Below are 22,248 nucleotides of genomic sequence, written 5' to 3'. Positions count from 1 at the left end.
ATTCACGTTTGTAGTCGCGAAATCTAATCTGATAAAATTGATGTTGGACCAACCAGGTGCCAACGTTTCCTAAACTTTCATCAAAATGGGATTAACGATTCAATAGATTATGCCCTATCTCAAATTTGAATAAAATCGACAGATTGACTAAATATTTTCCTTGATGTTTTAAATGTAAGATGTAAGTGAGAACTACCTAAGTAGTATTGGAAGAAGATAGTTGACCGTATGAAGTAGATTGGAGGAAGATAGTCCGGGTGGAAGTCATTAAAGGTATCAAAATGATGTTCAGTTGGTAACAGAACATGAGTCTTATCAACCCTGCAAAGTGGGGCGAAACGTTGGTTAACAATAAATAGTTTTCTTTTACTATTTTGATACCTTTATAGACCGCCACCCGTACCATCTACCTAAGTAGTAGATGGAATTTGATAAAATAATCTCGAAGCCCTTTCCCAATAACCCTCAACTCCCCTCCAAATTTGGACCAAACCGGACGAGCCATTTTAAAGACATATTATAATCAGTAGAAGTTGAAAAAGTAATTTTTTCCATTTTGTCTTAAAAAAAGAAGATACTCATTACAAAATTATCTTTAATAATAAAAATATTTTGGAATGTATATTAGATGTGTTGCTCCACCGCTATCTGCTGGTCTAGACTGTAACTAGTACAACCGCCAAAACCATTGTGAGCTGACTTGATAAACTTAGCTGTCTTAACGTGAACTACTACAGTCATCACATATATTATATATGATGATGTATTGTTTCTTGTAAGTAATTTAACTTGATTTGTATAAGACCATTTATTATTTGAATCAATAAAGATTACAACAGAATCTTCTGATCGACCAAACAAACGCTAACGGCTATCTATCGATGGGAGTAAGTAGCTCCAGAGACATAAATTAGCGCAACTTGATACACAAAAGTGTTAATTTTCCCTTAGGGAAACTCTCTCCCTAAGAGGTAGTGATTAACAATATACATAGTTATTCAGTACATTCCAGGACTATTTTTAGAAATGTATATTGGACTTTTACTTCACTCTGCCTTCTCTGGATTTCTCCTTACTAAATGTTTTATTCCATTCCTAAGGGCCCCCAGTTAGTTCCTGTAGAAATTGCTACCATTTCATGACTGTAGGCTAGTTCCCTTAAGAGTGAAGACTCCTTGCAAGGACCTGTATTCTCCTAGTTCCTATAGGATTTAACATCCCTTTCAAGACCAGATAGGTTTGTTCCCTATGGAGTGAAATTTCCATCCTACAAGGGTTTACAACTAGTTCTTGTAAAACTCATCCTATCCATTCATCTCCTAACCAGCTACCTACTTGATCTGCCTTTTCATGTAAAATACATCACATCTTATATTGGAGTCAGAACTAATTAATTATACACGGGCTCAACACAGATCTATCAAATTATTAGCCTCATCCAATTCCTTCATTTTAGACTTGAATATAAAGAGAAGTGGTCCAAACATGATTTTAATATTTTGGATTATTTAAAATAATTTCCAAACATACAAACTTTCTAAACATGGTCAGATAATATAAGGGATTTGAGCATTTCATACCATTCAAATTTAAAGATTAACAAAAATAAATCACATAAAATCTCGACATTTAAAAATTCTTAGTTTTGTTATAAGGTTTAGTAAATTCTTTCGCAATATACTTTTATATTCTACTTTTGTTCGCATTAATCTCTGATTTTCATCTATAATGTCCCATCTCCATTATTTATGTCAACTTCCTACATTAAAAAATTTCCAGCACTTATTTTGAGATTTGTTAATTGGAAATTAAACAGCACTTTCAGAGTTGATTATCTGTCTTTGTTGAAACAATTAAAGTTGGAATATTTTGAAACTTGCTTAGCAAACAGTGACCAAGTATTCCTATAGAAATTGTTAAACTTCAAAATTAATTGCCTGGAAAATTTAAAACTCATTTTAATATTCCTGTTCATAATGTGAAGCATTCATAGGCCTTTAATGTTCCTTTTGCTCAAAATAATTATACCTATTATTCTTCTATAAATATAATTCAAAGGAAAGCATATACTATTGATTGTGATTTTTTTAGACTCATTATATACTTTAAAAAAATAAAATAAAAATTACTGATTGATTTTTATGAATGTTCAATTAATTTCTCTGTAATATAAATATTTCTAATTGATCATTCATGTTTTTTTATGTTATCAAGTATTTTGAAAGTTTATATTAATATTCCATTTATGTTTTAAATTACTTGTTTGAATACTTTAATTATTTTTGTACTTTAAGTTTTGTTAAGTAAGTAAAAACAAAGTCAAGAAAAATAGTAACTATTTATTGATTGCCTACATTTTGACCCATGATGTCAGTGATGGGTGGAGATTTTAACGTTTCGACCCACTACATTGTGGATCAAAACGTCGGCAATCAATGAATAGTTGAAAACTTACATGCTAAGTATTTGTTTAATTCAATAAATACTCTTATTATATTAGGAGTTTTATTCTGTAGTTATAATATATGTTATATTTAGAGTGAAATGACATGTTATTGGTTATAGTAGGTTGTTAGTACAACCTACAATTAAAGATACTATTGCTTGATAATATGATAATCTTACATCATCAAAAATATCTCTAGATTTTATTCCCAATGAAATAATCTGACAGGGAGTAAATGTGGATTTTAGAAAAAGATGGCTCGTATTTAGTGTACTTCCTCTCTTATTATTATTGTTTTTATTATTTAAAATGATTCAATCATTTTAATTACGCTGTATCCTACAAATGTGAAATTTATCAGTGGAGCTTAAAATGCCTAGAAATTTCTTCTGTTTTTTGGCATAATTCAAAGCTTCAACCTCAGGCGAGGGGAAAAAAATAGTCCCTACGATGCCTATCGATCAAACTATTGGTTAAAACATTGTTGCATAATATATCTGTATAGGAAAACTTGTGGGTTATTACGTGGTTGAGGTGACCTATTCAATTATAACATTGTAAATCATTAGGGGTGTCTTTTGCACGAGTCTAAACTCCCAAATTAACAATTTTTACAAGAAAATCCAATTATTTGATAACCATTTAAGACCACAGGGCCAATCTAGTGATAAATAAATATAAATATATAAAATAATAATTTATTTATTATTTTTTAAACTAATTACAAATATCACAGTTTTATTACAAAAAATATACAATGTTATATATCTTTATTTAGACCAAATACTTCATTTTTAATCATTTAAAAAAACAGCTTTATATACAAATATTTTATTTATTATTTTATGTGACTTTTAATGTCGGGATAAAAGTATAAAATTTAAATAAAAACTGAGTTGAAAATGAAATAAAAATATTGCAGTTCAATAAACAACCTGAGGAAAGTTTATCAAGTCATGTTTCTTTCTTCATGTTATCATATGCAGGATGCCAAATCAATTTTAACGATAACAGATGGTCGTATATTTTCCTAGTTTTATTAACATCTATTTTTATAAGAGTGCGTGCCTGTGCCAACTTGAGTCCACCATGCTTTTTACATTCATTAATCAATAATTCCTTGAAAGTATTATACGTTTCCGGAACTATTCTAGAAGTTGAGCATAGAAATTTTTCATTTTCACTCAGAAGATTATACCTAGAAAAAATGTTTAGAAACTAAAGTTAGAAAAATTTATTTGTTCAAATATTTCTTTTTATAATTTAGAAAATCAAATACTAACCCTGGGAGGTTTTCTAATGCTAGAGGTTGCGTTGGTTTTCTCTGAGGAGCTTTATCATCAAATCGACACACACTGCGCTCAAATTGAAGTTCCGCATGATATTGGAGTCTTTTATTTCTTAATTTTTTATAAATATCAATCGTGTCGAGATATATGAGACCATTTTTCCTATATTCAATAAACAAACTGAGGTTAATCCTGATTTCGTTTTGGTATTTCAATCGTTCGACTAAGAAATCAAATTCAGGTCCATTTAAAAACCTCAGAATTGGCACTAATGCTTTCAACGTCTGTCTGCCAAATGGTACCTAAAATATTAATAAATATGATAAAAGTTACCTTTTTAAGATCACTTATATCAAATCATTATAAAATCAAATCAAAGGAGTGGTTGAATGCAAAAGTGGTCCAAGTTAAACCTGGAGTTTTGAGAAAAGCTAAACTTTAAGGGAAATTATATAAAATTTTTATTCGGAGCTCTATATCTTTGAAACTACCAACAACAATAGAAAACCTAAGACAGCATCATTTAAAGTAGAGTAAATTTGCTAAAATTTAAGCTCTATTAACGTTCAATAGTTCTCGAGATATTGGTTTTTTAAAAAGCAACATTTCATAAAAATGTTGTGAACGTACTGAAATATCATAGTTAGTTAATTTATTTTGAGATATCTATATCTCAGGAACAATGAGACGTACAGATGTCTATTAACACTCAAATTAAAGCTAGTTTAATGAGCTATAAATTATTTTATGATGTTTATTTTCGTAGTAGTAGTTTTCATGAAATTTGCTAAAATAAATTGATTTATAGTTGTTTGGACAAATTTTCATTTGTCAAATTCATAATTATTATGTGAATAATACAAAAACTACTACCCTTACGAAGATAAGTGTTATCAACTACTTTATAGTAAGTTAAATTTCCATTATTTTGTGTGTTGGCAGACATATGTATTATGGGTCTAGATATTTTTTTTTCAAAAATCCAACATTTTATTTGAACAACTAGAAATTAACATTTTGTAAGTTTGTTTTGTCAAATATCATAAGAACTACTAATCCTACAAAGAAAAAAATTATAAACTATTTTATAGTAAATTTAACTATCTCTAACTTGAGTGCTGGCAGACATCTGTACTTCCAATGGTTTCTGAAATAAAGTTTTTCATAAATCAAACTTATTGTCCAAACAACTATAAATCAATTTATTTTAGCAAATATCATGAAAACTACTATTCCTACGAAGGTCATAAACTACTTTATACTACAATTATTTAACTTTAATTTGAGTGCTTATAGGCATTTGTACATCAAATGGTTTTTGAGATATAGATTTCTCAAGATAAATTAACTAACTACTAATCTTTCAGTACATTTTAAAGAAATTTTACTTTATAAAAAGCTATATCTCAAGAACTATTGCATGTAATTAGGGCTAATATTTCAGCAAATTTACTCTTCTTTAAATAATGTTCTTTTAGATTTTCTAGAGTTGTTGGTAGTTTTTAAGATACAGAGCTCCAAATGAAAAATTAATGTTTTTTTTAAGGTTTTGAAACAGCCGCCATTTTTTATTCCACCCACCTATTCTTGGCAGACTCATCAGTTTTGACTAGTAATTATACATAGTTTTCAATAAAGTAATAAAAAATTGGGATGAGATAACTGCCTTTTTTCCTTCCTGGATCTTGTACTATTAGGAGCTTGTGTAATATCTCTTTCGATTAGTAATAAAAAGAAAACTTGATTAGTCATTACTTTAGCACTTGCTTATAATAATAGAGTGAAACACAGGATATGAACAAAGATTGGCAGCCACCCCGCTACTTTCTTTGACATCTTCCACTTCAAATTTTGAATGATTAGATTTTAAAACTTTTTTAATTAATTGATCAGTATCACCCCTACAAGATAAAACTGGACATCCAAGTTTGGTTAAAATTAAAACAAAACACCAACAAAATTATAATTAATAGTTTAAGATCATACAAAATTAAGTTTTTGAAAACTATTTTAACATGGGTTTAGTTAAATGAATTACTACTCCTAAAATCTAAATTAATAATTAACTTTGACTTTAAAGTATTTACTTCTAATCTCTGTAGCATAGTATATGTTTTTCTCCTATCCACGAGCCCATGATTTCTAACAATGCACTTACGATAGTTTCTTTCTTCTAAGCATGAATTGTACGATTGCAAGAGAGCGTGCTCCATTTCAGAAATTAAGTCGGAATCTTCATCAGCTGAGAGATCTTCCTGCTGATTCATGCTTATAAGTTTAAGGATACTTTCGGCATTATTGTTATATTCTACAACAAAATCAGAACGGATGTTGCTGTAACCAGTACAAGGAACAGAACAAGTAAGATTTTTCACATGAGGAAACTCACAAGTAATGGGTCTTGGTTCTTTTAATTTATCTTTCCATTTCATAGAAGCTAACATATTATTCATGGTCCAAACATGAATAGAACTACTAATGTCAGGACCTGTGTCCTCAAGCTCAACTTTACAGTTATTGGGACAAAGAGGTGGTTCCCTCAATCCATCAAAGTCTCTGACAAACTTTTCGAAGTAATGTTTCTCGCATTGTATTGGAGTATAAGGTTGAACAAGGCTAGCTATATCCTGCCAGTTACCTAAGCCACAATTACTTATGGCATTCAGCAATTTCAACTCATCTTCCTCATTCCAAACAACATCTGACTGATTTCCACTCATTGTAGTCTGGTTAGGAAACATATCCATTAATAAAAATCACTGATTATTATAGCAACAAATCACTGACTAAAGACTTCACTGCCATAAACACCAATAATAATAATTCATTTTAAACCTTTGATTTTACAAAAAATATTCGATGTTGTAAATTTCTGAGGAACAAAATTATTCATTAAGGGCATCGATTTGTTTTCTGGCAAACAATAAGACACCAATACTTCATAATGTCAAGTTATAATAGCAAAATTATTAACATACACAATTTATTTGTGGTACAAATAGCGCGGTGGGAAGGTTTCGGTGGTTTAGGTTACTAAGCAAGAACATTTTTTAAATTAAATATTTAACTGTTAACCCTTAGATTTAATTATATAGAAATTATCACTTCAAATTAAGTTTCTGTCTTTATCATTTTATTTTTTGTAATGAATTCCTCAAGTTATGGAAGGGGGGGTTATTACAAAATTAGAATATTTTGTATTGAGAAGAGTGAACAGTCGATCTAGAAAATTTATTGACATCAATAACCACATAAAATAAAAATAAAACAATTTCAGTTTTAGTTTACGTTAAAAGTTTTTACATTATTTCATTTCAAAATTACTTAAATTTTTATATTGGTCATTTTTGGCTTACATAGATACTAGCAATATCTATGAAGGTATATGAGAACTGTTAGTTCCAAGTTATTCCAATAGATCGTGTAAAATGTTTATAACTTGCATGGTTTTGTTGATATGTTGTTTCTTTAGGTAGGTTTAATTTAATTTGTAAAAATGTTTTGTTTAGTCATGAAATTAATCAGTGGTCATTTATAAATCATCAATTAAGTCATATAGTCTTTTATTTTCTAACTTTTTTCTGTTTTCTATAAATTATAGTAAAGTAGTTTTTATATTATAAAAAAAACATAATACTTCACTACAGCTAATCAACTAAGAAAACTATAGCTTATTAATAAGAAAAAATATATGTACCTATGTCATTCAATATTGTAATTTGTTGGGTCATTTACAACTTTCTTATAAAGTGAGATCCTACTTGAGGTTATCATAATGGTTAGAATCTCCATAAAGGATATTATAGGTTTATCATGAACAGACAGATATTAAACAAGATTTAAAACATTTAACACATTATAGTTTTTAAAAGTATATTTCATGAAGTTTAGGTTATTTATAATTTTTGTTATATAATCTGAGTGGATTAGGTAAATGAAAAATCACTTTTTTGAAACAAAATATATTTATTAACAAAACTTAAAGTATATATGTACACATATTTATAATCATATGATGCCACACACTAATAACTTACTTGTTTCACACCAACACATTCATTCAGTCTTATAACTTAGCTTTGATATCTCCCATTTTTCTACCGGCTTTTTTCAACAATCCTGTGAGTTTCATGGCCATTCCCATGTTTCCAGTGATTTTTATCTTTCCCTGAAAGTAAGCCTTCTGAGGATTAAGTTTACCAGATAGGAGGTCGACGACATCTTCATCAGCAATAATGAATGTTACGTCCGGCTTTTCTTTTCCATTAAAAGTAACACTGCCTTTACCAGTCGAAGCGTTTATAATCCAAAAAGCCTCTTTTCCTTCTTTGTTTTTGACTTTGAAACAATAGATACCTCTAGCCTTTTCGACGTTGCCTTCTTTATCTTCCTTGAGAAGGTTGTCCAATGTCTTGAAGACAGCTGAACATTTGAATGACGAAGGGTCTTCTGAAGTGCTTACCAATCTTATGGTAAGACCCGAATTAATGGGCTTGAGTAAACAAACGTCTGATGATCTCTCCATGGCGTCCAGCGTTCGACTGAGCTCGAGCTACGATAAACGATAATTTTATGTTAACGTAATCTAATCTCGATGACATGCGGATTCTCAAGGTGTTTCTTACTGGTTTTTCAACTAGGGTCAAATTCCTTTTATACTTAGTATATTCAACAATATAAAGACATATTAGGATGATAAATGATAATTTTATGACCTTGAAAAAACTGAAAAAGGTTTCGAGTATTTAGGCCGTCGATTTATTTCGATACATTATCAAAATGAACTAAGACGAATCAATCATGTTTATTATTGTTTTCATATTTAGATAATATATGAGAACAATAGATATTCGATTGCATAATAATTTTCTCTCTATCATTTATTTGTTTTTATGTTTATTCATCGTGACTCGATATTTATCTCCTATAAATATTTAATAATCATTTACTCTGAAACAAAAATAATTGTAAATGAAAAATTAAATACTTTGACTAATGTATAGAGGTCTAAATTAATTAACAGGAATTTATATAATAGTGAGTGGGAGAAGGGAACTCATCCCAAGGACAATTTCAATAATTGAGAATACACAATACAGACAGTAATAACTATACTTTTTAAATATTAGCACGGCTCTTAAAGACATATTATCAAATTAAGTGAAACCAATAAACTTTTTTTGTTGAATGACTTCAATTGAGTAGGTTAAAAGCTTAGAGGTACAAGTTACTATTTTTCAAATAATATCTTCACCATTACCGAATAGTACAAGAGCCGGGAAGAAAAAAAGGCAGTTATTTCACACCAATTTTTGATTACTTTAATGAAAACTATGTATAATTACTAGTCAACATTGATGATTCCGCCAGGTATTGGTAGAGGGAATAAAAAATGACGGCTATTTCAAAACCTTAAAAAAAAATTAAATTTCATTCGGAGCTATATATCTTTAAAACTACCAACACTAGAAAATCATAGAGAACAATATGTAAAGTAAATTTTTTGAAATATTAGCCCAAATAGAGCTATTTACATCCAATGGTTTTCGAGATATACCTTTTTAGAAAGCAACATTTCATAAAATGTACTGAAAGATGAGTAGTTAGTGAATTTATTTTGATAAATCTATATCTCAGGAACTATGTGTCGAATAGTCTGTTAGCACTCTAATTAAAGCTAGTTTAATGTACTATAAAGTAGTTTATTGCCTTTATCTTCATAGGAATAGTAATTTTCATGATATTACCTAAAATAAATTGATTTATAGTTGTTCGAACAATAAGTTTGATTTATGAAAAACTTCATTTCAGAAACCATAAGACGTACAGATGTCTGCCAGCACTCAAATTAAAGCTAGTTAAATTTACTATAAAATAGTTTATAACTTTTATCTTTGTAGGAGTAGTAGTTTTTATTATATTTGACAAAATAAATTCACAAACTGTTAATTTCATGTTGTTCGTGTAAAATGTTTGATTTTTTATAAACATAGATCTCTATGAGACGTACATATGTCTGCCAACACTCAAAATAAAGGAAATTTAACTAACTATAAAGTAGTTTATGACATGCAATTCCGAGGGAGTAGTAGTTTTTATAATATTCGCATATGAATATAAATTTGGCACTGACAATTTTTCCGAACAACTATAAATCAATTTATTTTTGCAAATATCATGCAAACTATTACTCCGAAGACAAACTTTATAGTTTTATTTGAGTGTTTACAGGCATCTGTAAGTCTAATGGTTTTTGTAATATAGATTTCTCAAAATAAATTCATTAACCACTGATCTTTCAGTACATTCTGTACAACATTTTTATGAAATGTTGCTACTTAAAAAGCTATCTCGAGAGCTATTGAATGTAAATTAAATTATTATGGCTCATATTTGAACAAAGTTACTCTATTTTAAGAGTAGTTCGTTGACGTTCTTTTAGGTTTTTTGATGTTGGTAGTTTCAAAGATATAAAGCTCCTAATGAAAATTTTTTTTTTATTTTGTTTTGAAACAGTCGCCATTTTTTATTTCTCTAACCTATACTTGGCAAAATCATCGATTCTGACTTGTAATTATACATAGTTTTAATTAAAGTAATAAAAAATTGATGTGAAATAACTGACTTTTTTTCATTTGCATTAGACGTTTTGGACATCACAGAACAGTGCAGCATCCTTAGTCAAATTTGTGCCCGGACATATCGATCGAATCGAATCGATAATCTGAATCCGATTTTGAAGAACTTTGTCCCATATAGATTAAAAATTACATATAGCCTATTCCTCCATAACCCCAAATAACTCATCCACACGCTAGTGCATGCACAAATTCATCAAATGTGTAAAAGGACCTTACGATGTCCCTTTGGCCCAAAGAAAAGAAAAACACGAGATCTTGATTTAATAAATAACGATCATATTTCGAAATTTTACTATTCTAATTTCTGGCACAATACATTTAGTTCTAAGAGATACAAATATAGTATATAAAAAATTAGAAGAAAGTTGGACGTCGATATTCGATTAAGTGTATATTTAAAAAGCAACTATATTGTTAATTTTTAAATAATGAATCGTTTGTTTTGTTTATGACAATCAATCTCCAATGATCTAAAAAAAGGATCAATTTAATCATATTACATTTTATTAATAAGATTTAATAACAAATTTGATTTAATTATACAACGATTTTGATTGCCGTCCAGAACGAAGTTAGTTTAAATCCGAAATTTTTATCAGTATTTCGAAAAGTACCGAAACTTTTCTGTAATTTATTCGCTATTTTTCGGTAACTAAGTCCTTTAGAATATAATTTAACTATCAATTTTTTTTTTTACAGAAATACTATGTTCACTTGTAATTATAAAGAACTAGTTACCGAAAAAGATAAGAAATAAGTTGTAGTAATAATACTTCTTTGACTGATTAAAAAAATATTTTCTTTACTTTTTTTTTATTTTGTAAATTTTAAATATTTTTTTTACAATTGTGTGTATTTATAAATATTTTATTAAATAGAAATATTTAAAAATAAAATTATTGATTTTTCAAAATGAAGCATAAAAAAATTAAGTGTCAATACTTCTTCGACCAACAGTGCAAATGGACCTTGACCTAACGGCTTACGTACTCACACACGCTGGCAAACGTTTCAGTATATAAGTTTGTTCTTATAGAAAATACAATAAACGGATTAGTTTAAGTTTTTGTTTATGATTTAAGATATTAAAATATACTAATGCTCAAGAAAACATAAATATATTCTTATTCTACTGATTTAATGAAAACAAATAACATCGCGTCTTGATTATATTAGTGAACTAGCATTTATTTTAGATTTTCAAGAATTCTTTTCCTTTTCTTATCGATTTTTTTTTTGTCAAGCGTTATCTTAACAAATAATATACCCTTATGAAGTTTATACTTGTTTAATATTAATCTAGAAAATCATATATCTAAATAGCTTTTAAATCAAAGCCAAAGTATTATTTAAACTTTTTTATACCATTGTTGGGCAAAAAATAGTTTAACTACAGATACAATATGTTAAGGTGAAATAACCGTTTGCTAAACAATGACAGATTCGCGCAGATGAATATTTGGACTTTCCGACTTAATTATAAAACTTCTCTAACGTTTGGAGTTAATAATTAACTCTTGTTCATGGTTGTATATTTTTAAAATTCTATTGATTCTGTGTAAATGCAAGTTTCAAACCTTGTTAATCAACTTCAGCAGTATATTTAACACTTAACAGAGCAAAAATATATTTTTATTAAGACATTATATGTCTAGGTAATTAAATTATATGTTGTACTATTTATAGGAATTTTCATCATTTACTATCTACTTTACTGATATTTACGTTTCCTTTTATTTAGCCTATCTTTTTTAAATTCTTTTTTGTTGCGAAAATCGAATGTAATAGCCGACAAAAATAAAAAAAACAGATATGCGTGTGAAGACCAACGTGTGTTTCTTCCTTTTTTTACCAACCATATATGAAAGTCTCAGATTTGTGGAAAGTGGCAAACGAGTAGATAATAAGTAAGAAATCAGAAAAGTTAAAATAAATCGATATGCGATCTTGAAATCGATAGAATTTTCTGAATTACAAATTTCCTTAGTGGATAATAAAAGCTGTTATTTAATAGATTGTCCTTGAGGATGGTCAGAAATAATGGAGTCTTTTAAGACTTAACTTGGAAACAAATTATTTTATTTAAGAAATAAACTGCTTCCAACTTGTCGCAAATAAAATGTGTCATTCTTAAGACGATTCAAAATAGAAAATAATGAAACAACTAACCTGTGTAATATGTGTAAGATTGAGCAGTGTAATTATTATTAATTTTTTTTTTTAGTCACGTCATTGTTGAAGAAATGTAGCCATATATAAACATTTTTATTGTACAAAATTATAAAAAAACTTATTCAGACACCTACTGTATTTCTGAATAAAATTAAGTTGAATTTTTTATTATATTCTTTGGCCTCCATCAATTTATTTTTATATTTTTACCTGATACTGAAACCAGAAGTGAAAAGTACTTAAAACAAATAATAAAATAACACGAAATTCTTAGATATGATGACTACTTGAAAGATAAAATTTATTGATAAATAATTTTTTGTCGTAATAACTTAAATATTCTGCATTGATATAAGATAGGTGGAAAATACACAGATCAACAATTATAGTGTATATTGTTAAGTTATAGCTCTTTTAAAGTATAAAAAAAATTTTATTGACTATTAAAATATAAAAAAGAGATCTCATTTTTATTTAATGCGTCCTGGACCGGCATTATAATATTGAAGTTGTTTGACAAAGTTCATTTATAAATGAAGTTTGACGAGAAATATAAAGAGGCCTCTACATGTTGGCCGAGCCATGGTTTTTGGTTGGCCTAGGCTCGTTGCGGTCATCAGGCAAACACCATATGTTAATATTTGTACTATTTCTTGTAAATAATTTAATTACAAAAGCTGTGTAATATTCAAAAATGTATTATTTGAATTAATAGATCATAAATAATAAAACCTATTGTTTCACTAAAAGTCGTCTTACACGCAGCACCTCTTGATGGTGTTTAATAAAGGAGTTGACTTAGCATAACGTGATTGACTTTAGAACGAATTTATTCTAGAGGAGTCATAATTATGAGAGATAGTTGACCGTGGATGACGTACGAGAAGATGGTTGGGGGTGCGGTCAAAGCCAAACACAAATAAGTTGGATAAACCTATTTTATTGTGCCAACGTTTCGGCTAGAGTTTCTAGCCTTCTTCAGGGCTAAAACCAGAACAAGATAACAACCACAGTAAGTATAGAAAATAAAAAAAGAAAGTATAAACAGAATAATAATATTAATATTAATAATATTTTGTAAAATTATTCATTTTATGTTATTCTGTTTATACTTTCTTTTTTATTTTCTATACTTATTGTGGTTGTTATCTTGTTCTGTTTTTAGCCCTGAAGAAGGCTAGAAACTCTAGCCGAAACGTTGGGACAATAAAAAAGGTTAATCCAACTTATTTGTGTTTCTCTTTGATCGCACCCCCAACCATCTTCTCCTCGTATTCTAGAGGAGATTTTCCTTCTTAGGCAGTAGTGAATTATTATATAAACTTTTGAAATTATGTATTCGCATATGCTTCACTCGGCCTTAACTGGATCTCTTCTCCTAACTATACCCATTTATATTTTCATTAATGTATTTTTTTCTGAAATAATATATTTAAAATAATGAGAAAATTGGGACAGTAGCTATTATTTCAGAAATAACTGCTTTATTCTTAGAAAATGGATGATTATTTCAAGAAATAAATACAGGTAGTTTGATTGAGATCATTTAATTAAACAACTGTTAGAAGGATTTGGGGGCAGGAATATGATAGGCCACATGATGAAAATTGTTTAGTGGAGCAGTTTCTACAATACTACAACCCATAACAGAAAGTTGGTTTGGAAATGACAAAAAAGTAAATTATTTGCTCAAAACTTTGTCAAACTGGATTGCAATTTGTAAGACAACCTCACGTAGCGACACCACTGTCTGCTGGCCTCTGCTGAAACTACGATGGCCGCAAAAACCGAGCCAACATGAAGCACCTAGCTGTCGCAACGTGAACTGCTACAGTCATCATACACACATTGTGTCGATATATTTATTATTTCTCGTAATTACTTTAATTGTGCAAATGAATAACAATTCCAGGTGTTGTAATATTCATAAATTACTAGAATCAATAAATATTACAACAGAATATTTTGATCCACTAAAAGCTAACATCTTACACTCAACATAGCTTAATGGCTTTTGATTGCTAAGAGAGTTGACTAAACACAAACCTGGCTAATCAAAGTGTGAATTTCCCCTTGGGGGAATTCTGTTCCTCGGTTCGCAGTGAGTATATACACATTCGATCTAGTGCTTTTTATGGATATGTGTATAGGACATTTATTTTACTCCGCCTTCGCTGGATCTATTCTCCTACTTATACCTTTTCTTTATTTCGTGAGCACCTACAGCTAGTTCCTGCAGAACATGCTACTCCCTTCATGACTGTAGGCAGTTTCCTACGGAGTGAAGTTTTCATCCTGCAAGGATTTGCGGCTATTTCCAGTAAAACTCACCCTGTCAATTCGTCCCTTAACCAGCACCCAACTTAATGAACACGCCACTGTCGTGGCCTAGGAATACCTGATATCTTCAATTCGGGTCACAACTAGCTAATTATACTCAACCATCACAATACTCATATTCATATTTCAGAAGAGCATAAGGTAAATGCTGCCATCTAAATATTGTTAGTTTAAAAAAAAAAATTCATATTCTTAAAAATGTTTAATCAAGCACAGTTCGGCTTGGATCCTTAGACTCAGGATTTGGGAAGACAACGTAAATTGTAAGGTCTTTTTTAACCTTAAATGTTAGTTCCTGATAAGGAAGTAGGAACAACGTTGTTCCTAAGCCGACGTGCCTTTCATCAGCCAAAATGGCTGATCCTCTGGTCACCAAAACAATCGAACACGAATACTTTTCTTCAATAGTGTAGGTCATTTCTTCTGGAACCTGTAAAGCAAACGATGAAAGATATATCAATTCTACAAATGAGTATTTTATTTCCACATAAAATATCCTTACGATCATTAACAATTTTTCAAGGAAACGTGAAAACTATATTTTTTATACCAATTGTCATATCTAACCAATTTTTCTTTGTTCAATTCATTAAAAAATTCTTCGTATTAGAGTAAAATGGAGAGAGTAATCTGCAAGAAAAAGTGAAGCCAAAAATGCGAGTCTCTAAATGAACTGCGGGGATATGGCATAGGAGTAGGGGAGGCATGAACCAATCACTAGTAATTTTCATTTTTATAGTTGAGGTTGCCCCCCTAGGAGTTATAAAATTCTCAATGATTTACAGAAATAGTTCTGTTTTTTTTTTTTTTTTTCGATTGACACTATAACTGTTGCAATAAACTTTAGCACTTTGATTATTAAGGACAGAAATTATCCTTACTAAACAAATCCCTAAAAAAAGTTATTGAAAAAAATGTCAAAGTTGCAAATTCTCGGAACTTAAAATAATTTTTTGGTCGAAATATTTTGGCCGATAACCAACAGTTCTGGTAGCCCTTTGAGAGCAATACTAATTATCATTGATAATCAAAGTGACAAAGTTTACAGAAAAAGTGTTATAGGGTTTCAAAATTTCACAAAAGTCGCCGGTATTTATATCTCAATGAATTTGTTTAGAACAGTTAGGCAGGCAAAAACAATTCACAAAAGCACTCCCAAAATACGACAAAAAAGCCTTTGAAAATTTTCATACAAAGAGGTTGTGAACATATAAAATTCTTTTGAGTTCTGGTTGCTCCCTTAGGAGTTCTTGAGTTCTCAATTATTTTAAGAGACATTTATTTTGTTTGAATACCCGGACAACAATTAAAAATACATGCGACTTTTGTGAAACTTTGGAACTTTTTTGCTATTAACTTTAGCACTTTGATTATGAAGGATATTTTGTTAGAACTCTTAGAGGGACTGGCAAAACTCTCAACAGAACTCTTAACAAACGGTTAAATTTTTTTAGATAATTTTGTACGAAGAGTTTGTGAACATTAAAAATTCTCCGAGTTCTGATAGCTCCCTTGTTCTCGAGTTCTCAATGATTTCAGCCAAAGAACTATTTTTGTCAATAATTGAGAACTCTAGAACTCTTAAGGTGGCAACTAGAAATTTTAAAAAGTTTAGAGGATTGGGGACCAACTTCACCGAGGTCAGTTTAAATTACAACGGGGGATATTTCCTTTCAAACTTAGCGTAAACTTTAGCTCAAAGGGAGTTGTCAACTTACATCTTTTCGGCTTCACTTTTTCTTTGCAGTAGAGTAGTCTCTTCTCCACCCTGTCTATATTTGGACACATATCATAAAATTATTAATTATTTTAATAATAATTTAACAGCATATAAATTTTAAAATTGATGTTTAAGGCTAATTTTGGAATAAAGAAAAATGAAAGGCTATATATTTTTTTATTTCGTTCCGGAAATAAAAAAAATATATATCTTTTAGAAAAAGAATTACTAAGCTTGTTGTTGAAACTATCAGTGAGCAACCAATTGCTGCGGTTCGTGAGAGTCTCCATCTTTTTCCTCACAACCCTGCTCGATTTCGTCTAACCTTGGTGAGAAGGTTAAAACCTACTTCTACAACAAACTTACGCGTCAATAGGAGTTACAACTATTGTTACAAAACTGCAAACCATGAGCCGTTTAGTTGAAAATCTTCACAACCTTAGAACTTTTAGGTTTACCATGATCCAGGGTTGTGATGAAAGCCAACTCGAACTGACGCTCATATGTTGGTATGTGGTTTCTCAATTGCCCCATATTGTGGAGGGCAATAAAATATAAATAAAATTCTTATTATGAAGCAACGGAATTATCAAAAACACATTTATTCTATTTGATTTTGATTTGAATGATTTTCAGCATTCTTAAAGTGCAAACGTTTTCATAGGTGAGAACATTTCGGAAAATAATTTTATTCTATTTATGTTTATATCTTATGTAATTTAAAAGTGTAATTAATTATAATTATCTATATGTGTATATAGTTGCTAAGGACTGTTATAGTTGCTAAGGCGTTACCTAGAGATGCACATAAAACAAAAACAATACGGGGAAGGAAAAAATATAGAGATAAAATAAACGTCATGAAAGAATAATAATAAAAATAAATAAATAATAATAATGATATAAAATGATAATAAATGAGCAAAGAAGTCAGGACAACCTACCTGTTCAAAGCAATCGGTTGAACAGAAAGAAACAATGAAGCGGAAGCGTGGAGGAGTGGTGAGGAGGTAGCCAGCAAACTGTTTAACGGCTTTATTTTGATTTCAAATACGTCGCGTATACAGGAAGTAGTGATAAAGATATGACGAAAAATGATAAGATAAAAATACAGAATGATACAGTACATAAGTTATTACATGATAATAATAACTAAGTAAAATTAGAATGACACATATCGTTACTAATAATAGGAGATTATACTGAAGAAAATAAAACAATATAGGATATAATAACAATAATTGTAAAAGAAGTAACTAATAAAAAGTAAAAGTAAATAAAGAGTAGTTTAAAAATAAATAAATAAAAAATAATTAAGAAAAATAATTAAACTATGATAACAACTGTAGTATTTATATATCGTGAAAATAATCATTTATCTACACTGATAATAGTAATAGTAAAGATAACAGGAGTAACATGAATAACATAAAGTGAAATAAAATAATTTAAAAATCGGAAGTGAAAGTTTACAAAATAAAATAAAAATATATATAAATGTACAAGGTGAGATGTTGAAAGAAGTACATAAAAAGATTAAAAATAAGTAATAAAGTATAGAAATAAGTGAAAAAATGTGATGGAATGTTAACCATATAGGAGATGATAATGATAAGTGAAATAAGTTAATAGAAACATGTGAAATAAAAGTTTACAAAAAACAAAAACAAAGTAAATGTGAAGTTAATAAAACATAGATGAATAAATATAAGTAAATGCAGCGATAGATAATATAAGTGAAAAAGAGATAACAAACAGGTGAAAAAACAAAAGTATAATAGAAAAATGTTTGGTGTAGATAATAAAATGAGTGTAAAATTATTTAGTCTTAATTAAGTTTAATATATGGTTGTATGTATGCGAGATACAGTTTTTATCGATTTTGTGGTTAACTGGAAGGGTTGTTTTTGGTTTATGTTCACCTCTTGTACTTTTTTAGCTTTATACTTTACGTATTTTTATAAAGAAATTTTACTCTTGCCATTGCTACTTGTTTTTATTCTTATCATTGAATATTTTCTTAGTATTTTTATCTTATCATTGTATATTTTTAGCCCTGATGAAGCCCTGCAAAGTGGAGCGAAACGTCGGAAAATAAATAGTTGTAAACTATTTTTGTTTCTCCTGATCATCTTCTTATATATCTAATTTTTCATTTTGAATTACATAATATATTGATATTTGATTTATATAGTTTGCTGTAATATAAGGGAGTGAACTCACGCATATCCGAGTGACTTGCATTTCTTTGGCAGGAGGAACAAAACTTGTGTGGAATATATCAACTACAATGGGTTCCAAAATTAAATGACTCACATAGCAGGGGCTAAAGTCTGCAATGTTGAGGAATTCATCTATGTCCTTAAACTTACAGGTAAGGCCACATCTTAAAATGTTTTGTGAGCTTGTCCCTACCTCAAGGCAATCTGGAATAGTACTTAATATCAATTATTTGGATTCAGTTATGAATAGAAATCTCTGTGGATACTCAGTGCAAAAATTAATAGGCAAAAAATGAGAAGAAGATGGTTGAAGGTGAGGTTTAAAACAACGCAAATAAGTAAAAACTTATTTATTAGTGCCAACTTTTTGGTCAGAATTTCAAGCCTTCATCACGGCTATAAAAAACAAACAAACAAGATTACAACTAATGAATAAAAGAATATACAGAAGAATAATGGGAACATAACAATATAAATATTTCAATTATCAATAATGTAAGTTATTTTCTAATCATTCTAAATACCCTTTTATTCATTGTTTGATATTTGTTCTTAGCCCTGACGAAAGCTTGAAATTCTGACCGAAACGTTGGCATAAGTTTTTACTTAATTGTGTTCTTCACTTACCACACCCCAAATCATCTCATTTGTATATATATCAATGGTCACCTATTAACTCATCATTAAGAAAATCAATTATGTGAGTGGCAAGATTTGTTAGTTTGATATATGTTAGGTATGAAATTTTATCATTTGCTCCTCCACCCCTTCCCCCCTCAAGAACATTTGATTAGTCTTTATTAATGTTTTTAATAATTAATGAAGATTTTTTAAAAATATTAATTATATTTGAACATATCCATTACCTCCATGAAGGTACGTATGAACAGTGCCTGACGGTAAGAAGATTGCTTGGCCTGGATTCAAAATGATATGGTTTAAAAATAAAGGTGCATAAACTCCGCAGTCATAAGAGAATTGTTCATAAAGTTTTTTTAAGACGAAATAATTAACGGACGATTTCATCTTACAATCTGAAAACATTTCACAATTTAAATAAATAAATAATTTACTTACAATAAATATGAAATGTAAATGGTCATAATAAAAAGTTATTTAATTAAAAAAAGTGATTTCCATGCCGATCTTGGAAGAGGTTGAGGTTGTATTCTTGGAACACAATAAGGTCAGTAGTCCATTCTTACGAACAAATTAGTCTCTGGACACAACGTCAAAAACACCTACTGCCGGTTGGTTAATACAGAATGATAAAACTACTTGAAATAGTTCTGGAAGTGAAGGTTACATCTATGGTTGTCACATTTTGAATCAGCTCCCACTGGCTCATTACAGGGATGCGCTGGTATCTCAAAGAGTTCTGCTCTACCCCTCACATGTTAGTGATAGAGTTGGCTCAGGGATCCTCAGGTAGATAGTATAAATATTGTAATAGTACTTTTTTCATTTATTATTATTCTTATTTTATTTTAGTATGAATGTGATCAGTTATCTCTATTACCTATTACCCAACAACATTATGATATCTATCAATAAATAAAATTTTGAAATAAAAAAAAAAAAAATGGATGATTTGAATTGTCTCTGTGATACGCTCAATGCAGTAATACCTTAAGAAAATGCTGGTGATGATGACATATGGAGGATTGTTTAATTCAGATATTAAATAATTTATCCCCGGGATAAAATGGTGGGGGATATTACCCGAATTAATAGTAATTTGTTGGTATGAATGGAGTGGACTGTATTTGAAGTAGATATGAAATAAATTATGCATGATAAACAAAGTGAAAATATAACCTCTTGATTAGTCTGTACACAATTGATGATATTTGGTTTAGGCATAAGTGTTGTACAATATAAGTTAGTAGTTAGTTAAATGAATTTTGATTTAGCCTATTGATTTAAATGGGGTTAGATGGAATAATGAAGATCTTGGAGGTTGATAGTTGTGATGTTCTATTGAGGTTTTAGTTGATCTTAAAGACTTGTTTATCTATTATGCTCACTTCCTTCTTTCATCCTGCCTGTTCCTCTGCATGATTGCTATGTGAAATTACCGCGAAATCGTTGATCACAGCCAGAAAATTATGTGGCTCCTGAGACTGTGTATATTCTTCTACCATCCAAGATGGCTACTCGAGTTTCATGCCACTAGCATCTTGAATTTCTATGCAAAATGTGATGGGGTGAGGGAGATCTTCAAACAAGGATGTTAACTAAAATAGTAAGTAACTAAAATCTAACAGACGGCCTCGACACGGTGTTTTTTTTTTTGTGTGTGTTATTAATAAAAGGAGATTGCAATTTGGGAGTCGAGACGATAAAAACTAGAATCCAGTGCGTCATCAAAGTCACACTTTAGTAACAACACTGATTAGATGTGAAGTAATAGAAATGGAATTAGAAGAGGAATTCATGATCTTTAGTATAACATGTTAAAGCGTGTTAGATGGAGAAATATTTCCTTCTTTTATAATGTTAAAACGATATAATATATGTAACATGTTTGAGAGCCTGTTACTAGATCTGCTAAATGGAAAATGACGTCACAAAACAGACCAGCTGAGCTCGTTACCGCTTTGTTTATTGTTGTGTTAGGTTACTTGCTCGTAGTTTGTGTTCGGATTGTTGAATGATGACTGCGGATTGAACAGCAATGACTGACAATATTAAAAATGTAATGACAATTGTCAATTAGCACAACTTGATTCTCTTCCTTATAAGTCAGAAGATCAACAAGGACTCAGGAGCCAAACTTTCACACAACTTCTACATTTCAAGTAGTAAGGTGTAATAAATTACTTTAATTAAAACTTAGAATTAAACAATAACATGAAGTTTTGGAATGAAAGGTAATTAAACAAGTTGCTCAAAAAATCAAAAAAAGAGCTCTTATGCATTTAACATGACTTTAAATGGGGCTGCTCACAATCCAATACTTATAACATTTAACATGGTAAAACATTTTACATTTAACACATCATTAATACCCCTAGTATCACATCTACAACACTGTTGGCACTGTATTTAAAATAATTCAGTGTCTTAATAATTGGTTTGATCCTAATAAGAGGGTGACCAGTATGGAGGAAATTGGTCCTCAAAACTTATGGGTGTGAGGAAAGTAAGATGAATTTAGGTAAAGGATATTGAGATGATAATTCCAAAATACATGTTCACCATGTTGATGATGAAACATTGACTGCGAGAGGCTTTCAAATAGGGAGTTTATGTCCATCCAAGATGTCTCTCTATTAGTTGTATTGATAATATAGAAAATAATTACACATTTATGGAGTAGCACAATTTTATACACATATGTACACGACAATAGTTGATTATCTTGTCTTCATTCAATGTTACCACTTCTTGAGCTTCAAATGTGTTGCTGATTGGG

The 22,248-nt window shown here is 29.6% G+C and overlaps 2 protein-coding genes and 1 pseudogene across 3 annotated transcripts in view; all 3 read right to left on the bottom strand.

The window, feature by feature from the left end:
• Positions 1 to 3,185: 3,185 nt before the first annotated feature.
• On the bottom strand, positions 3,186 to 6,769 carry LOC106686108 (Transcriptional adapter 2A). The gene is made up of 3 exons (XM_014429243.3): positions 5,823 to 6,769; positions 3,730 to 4,037; positions 3,186 to 3,644 (listed from the first exon to the last, which is right to left on the bottom strand). Exons 1-3 carry the CDS (start codon positions 6,480 to 6,482, stop codon positions 3,401 to 3,403), a joined length of 1,212 nt encoding a protein of 403 aa, XP_014284729.1. The 5' UTR covers positions 6,483 to 6,769; the 3' UTR covers positions 3,186 to 3,400.
• Positions 6,770 to 7,801: 1,032 nt separating this feature from the next.
• LOC106686109 (sterol carrier protein 2 pseudogene) lies at positions 7,802 to 8,260 on the bottom strand (annotated as a pseudogene).
• Positions 8,261 to 15,075: 6,815 nt separating this feature from the next.
• LOC106686106 (probable mannose-6-phosphate isomerase) overlaps positions 15,076 to 22,248 on the bottom strand; it is a gene marked incomplete at its 5' end in the record, with an annotated part of 26,404 nt that continues 19,231 nt past the window's right edge. Inside the window, 4 exon segments of one of the 2 annotated variants that reach the window (XM_014429242.3) lie at positions 15,076 to 15,318; positions 16,607 to 16,660; positions 18,832 to 19,034; positions 19,697 to 19,864. In XM_014429242.3, the coding sequence (XP_014284728.1) occupies positions 16,619 to 16,660; positions 18,832 to 19,034; positions 19,697 to 19,864 (413 nt within the window). In that variant the 3' untranslated portion in view covers positions 15,076 to 15,318; positions 16,607 to 16,618. 2 annotated transcript variants of the gene reach the window in all.

Source organism: Halyomorpha halys, unplaced genomic scaffold (assembly GCF_000696795.3).
Source record: "Halyomorpha halys isolate HHAL.00 unplaced genomic scaffold, Hhal_1.1 Scaffold777.1, whole genome shotgun sequence".
NCBI lineage: Eukaryota > Metazoa > Arthropoda > Insecta > Hemiptera > Pentatomidae > Halyomorpha > Halyomorpha halys.
Note: the sequence above shows the minus strand (reverse complement) of the source record. Positions and strands in the feature narration are given on the sequence as shown.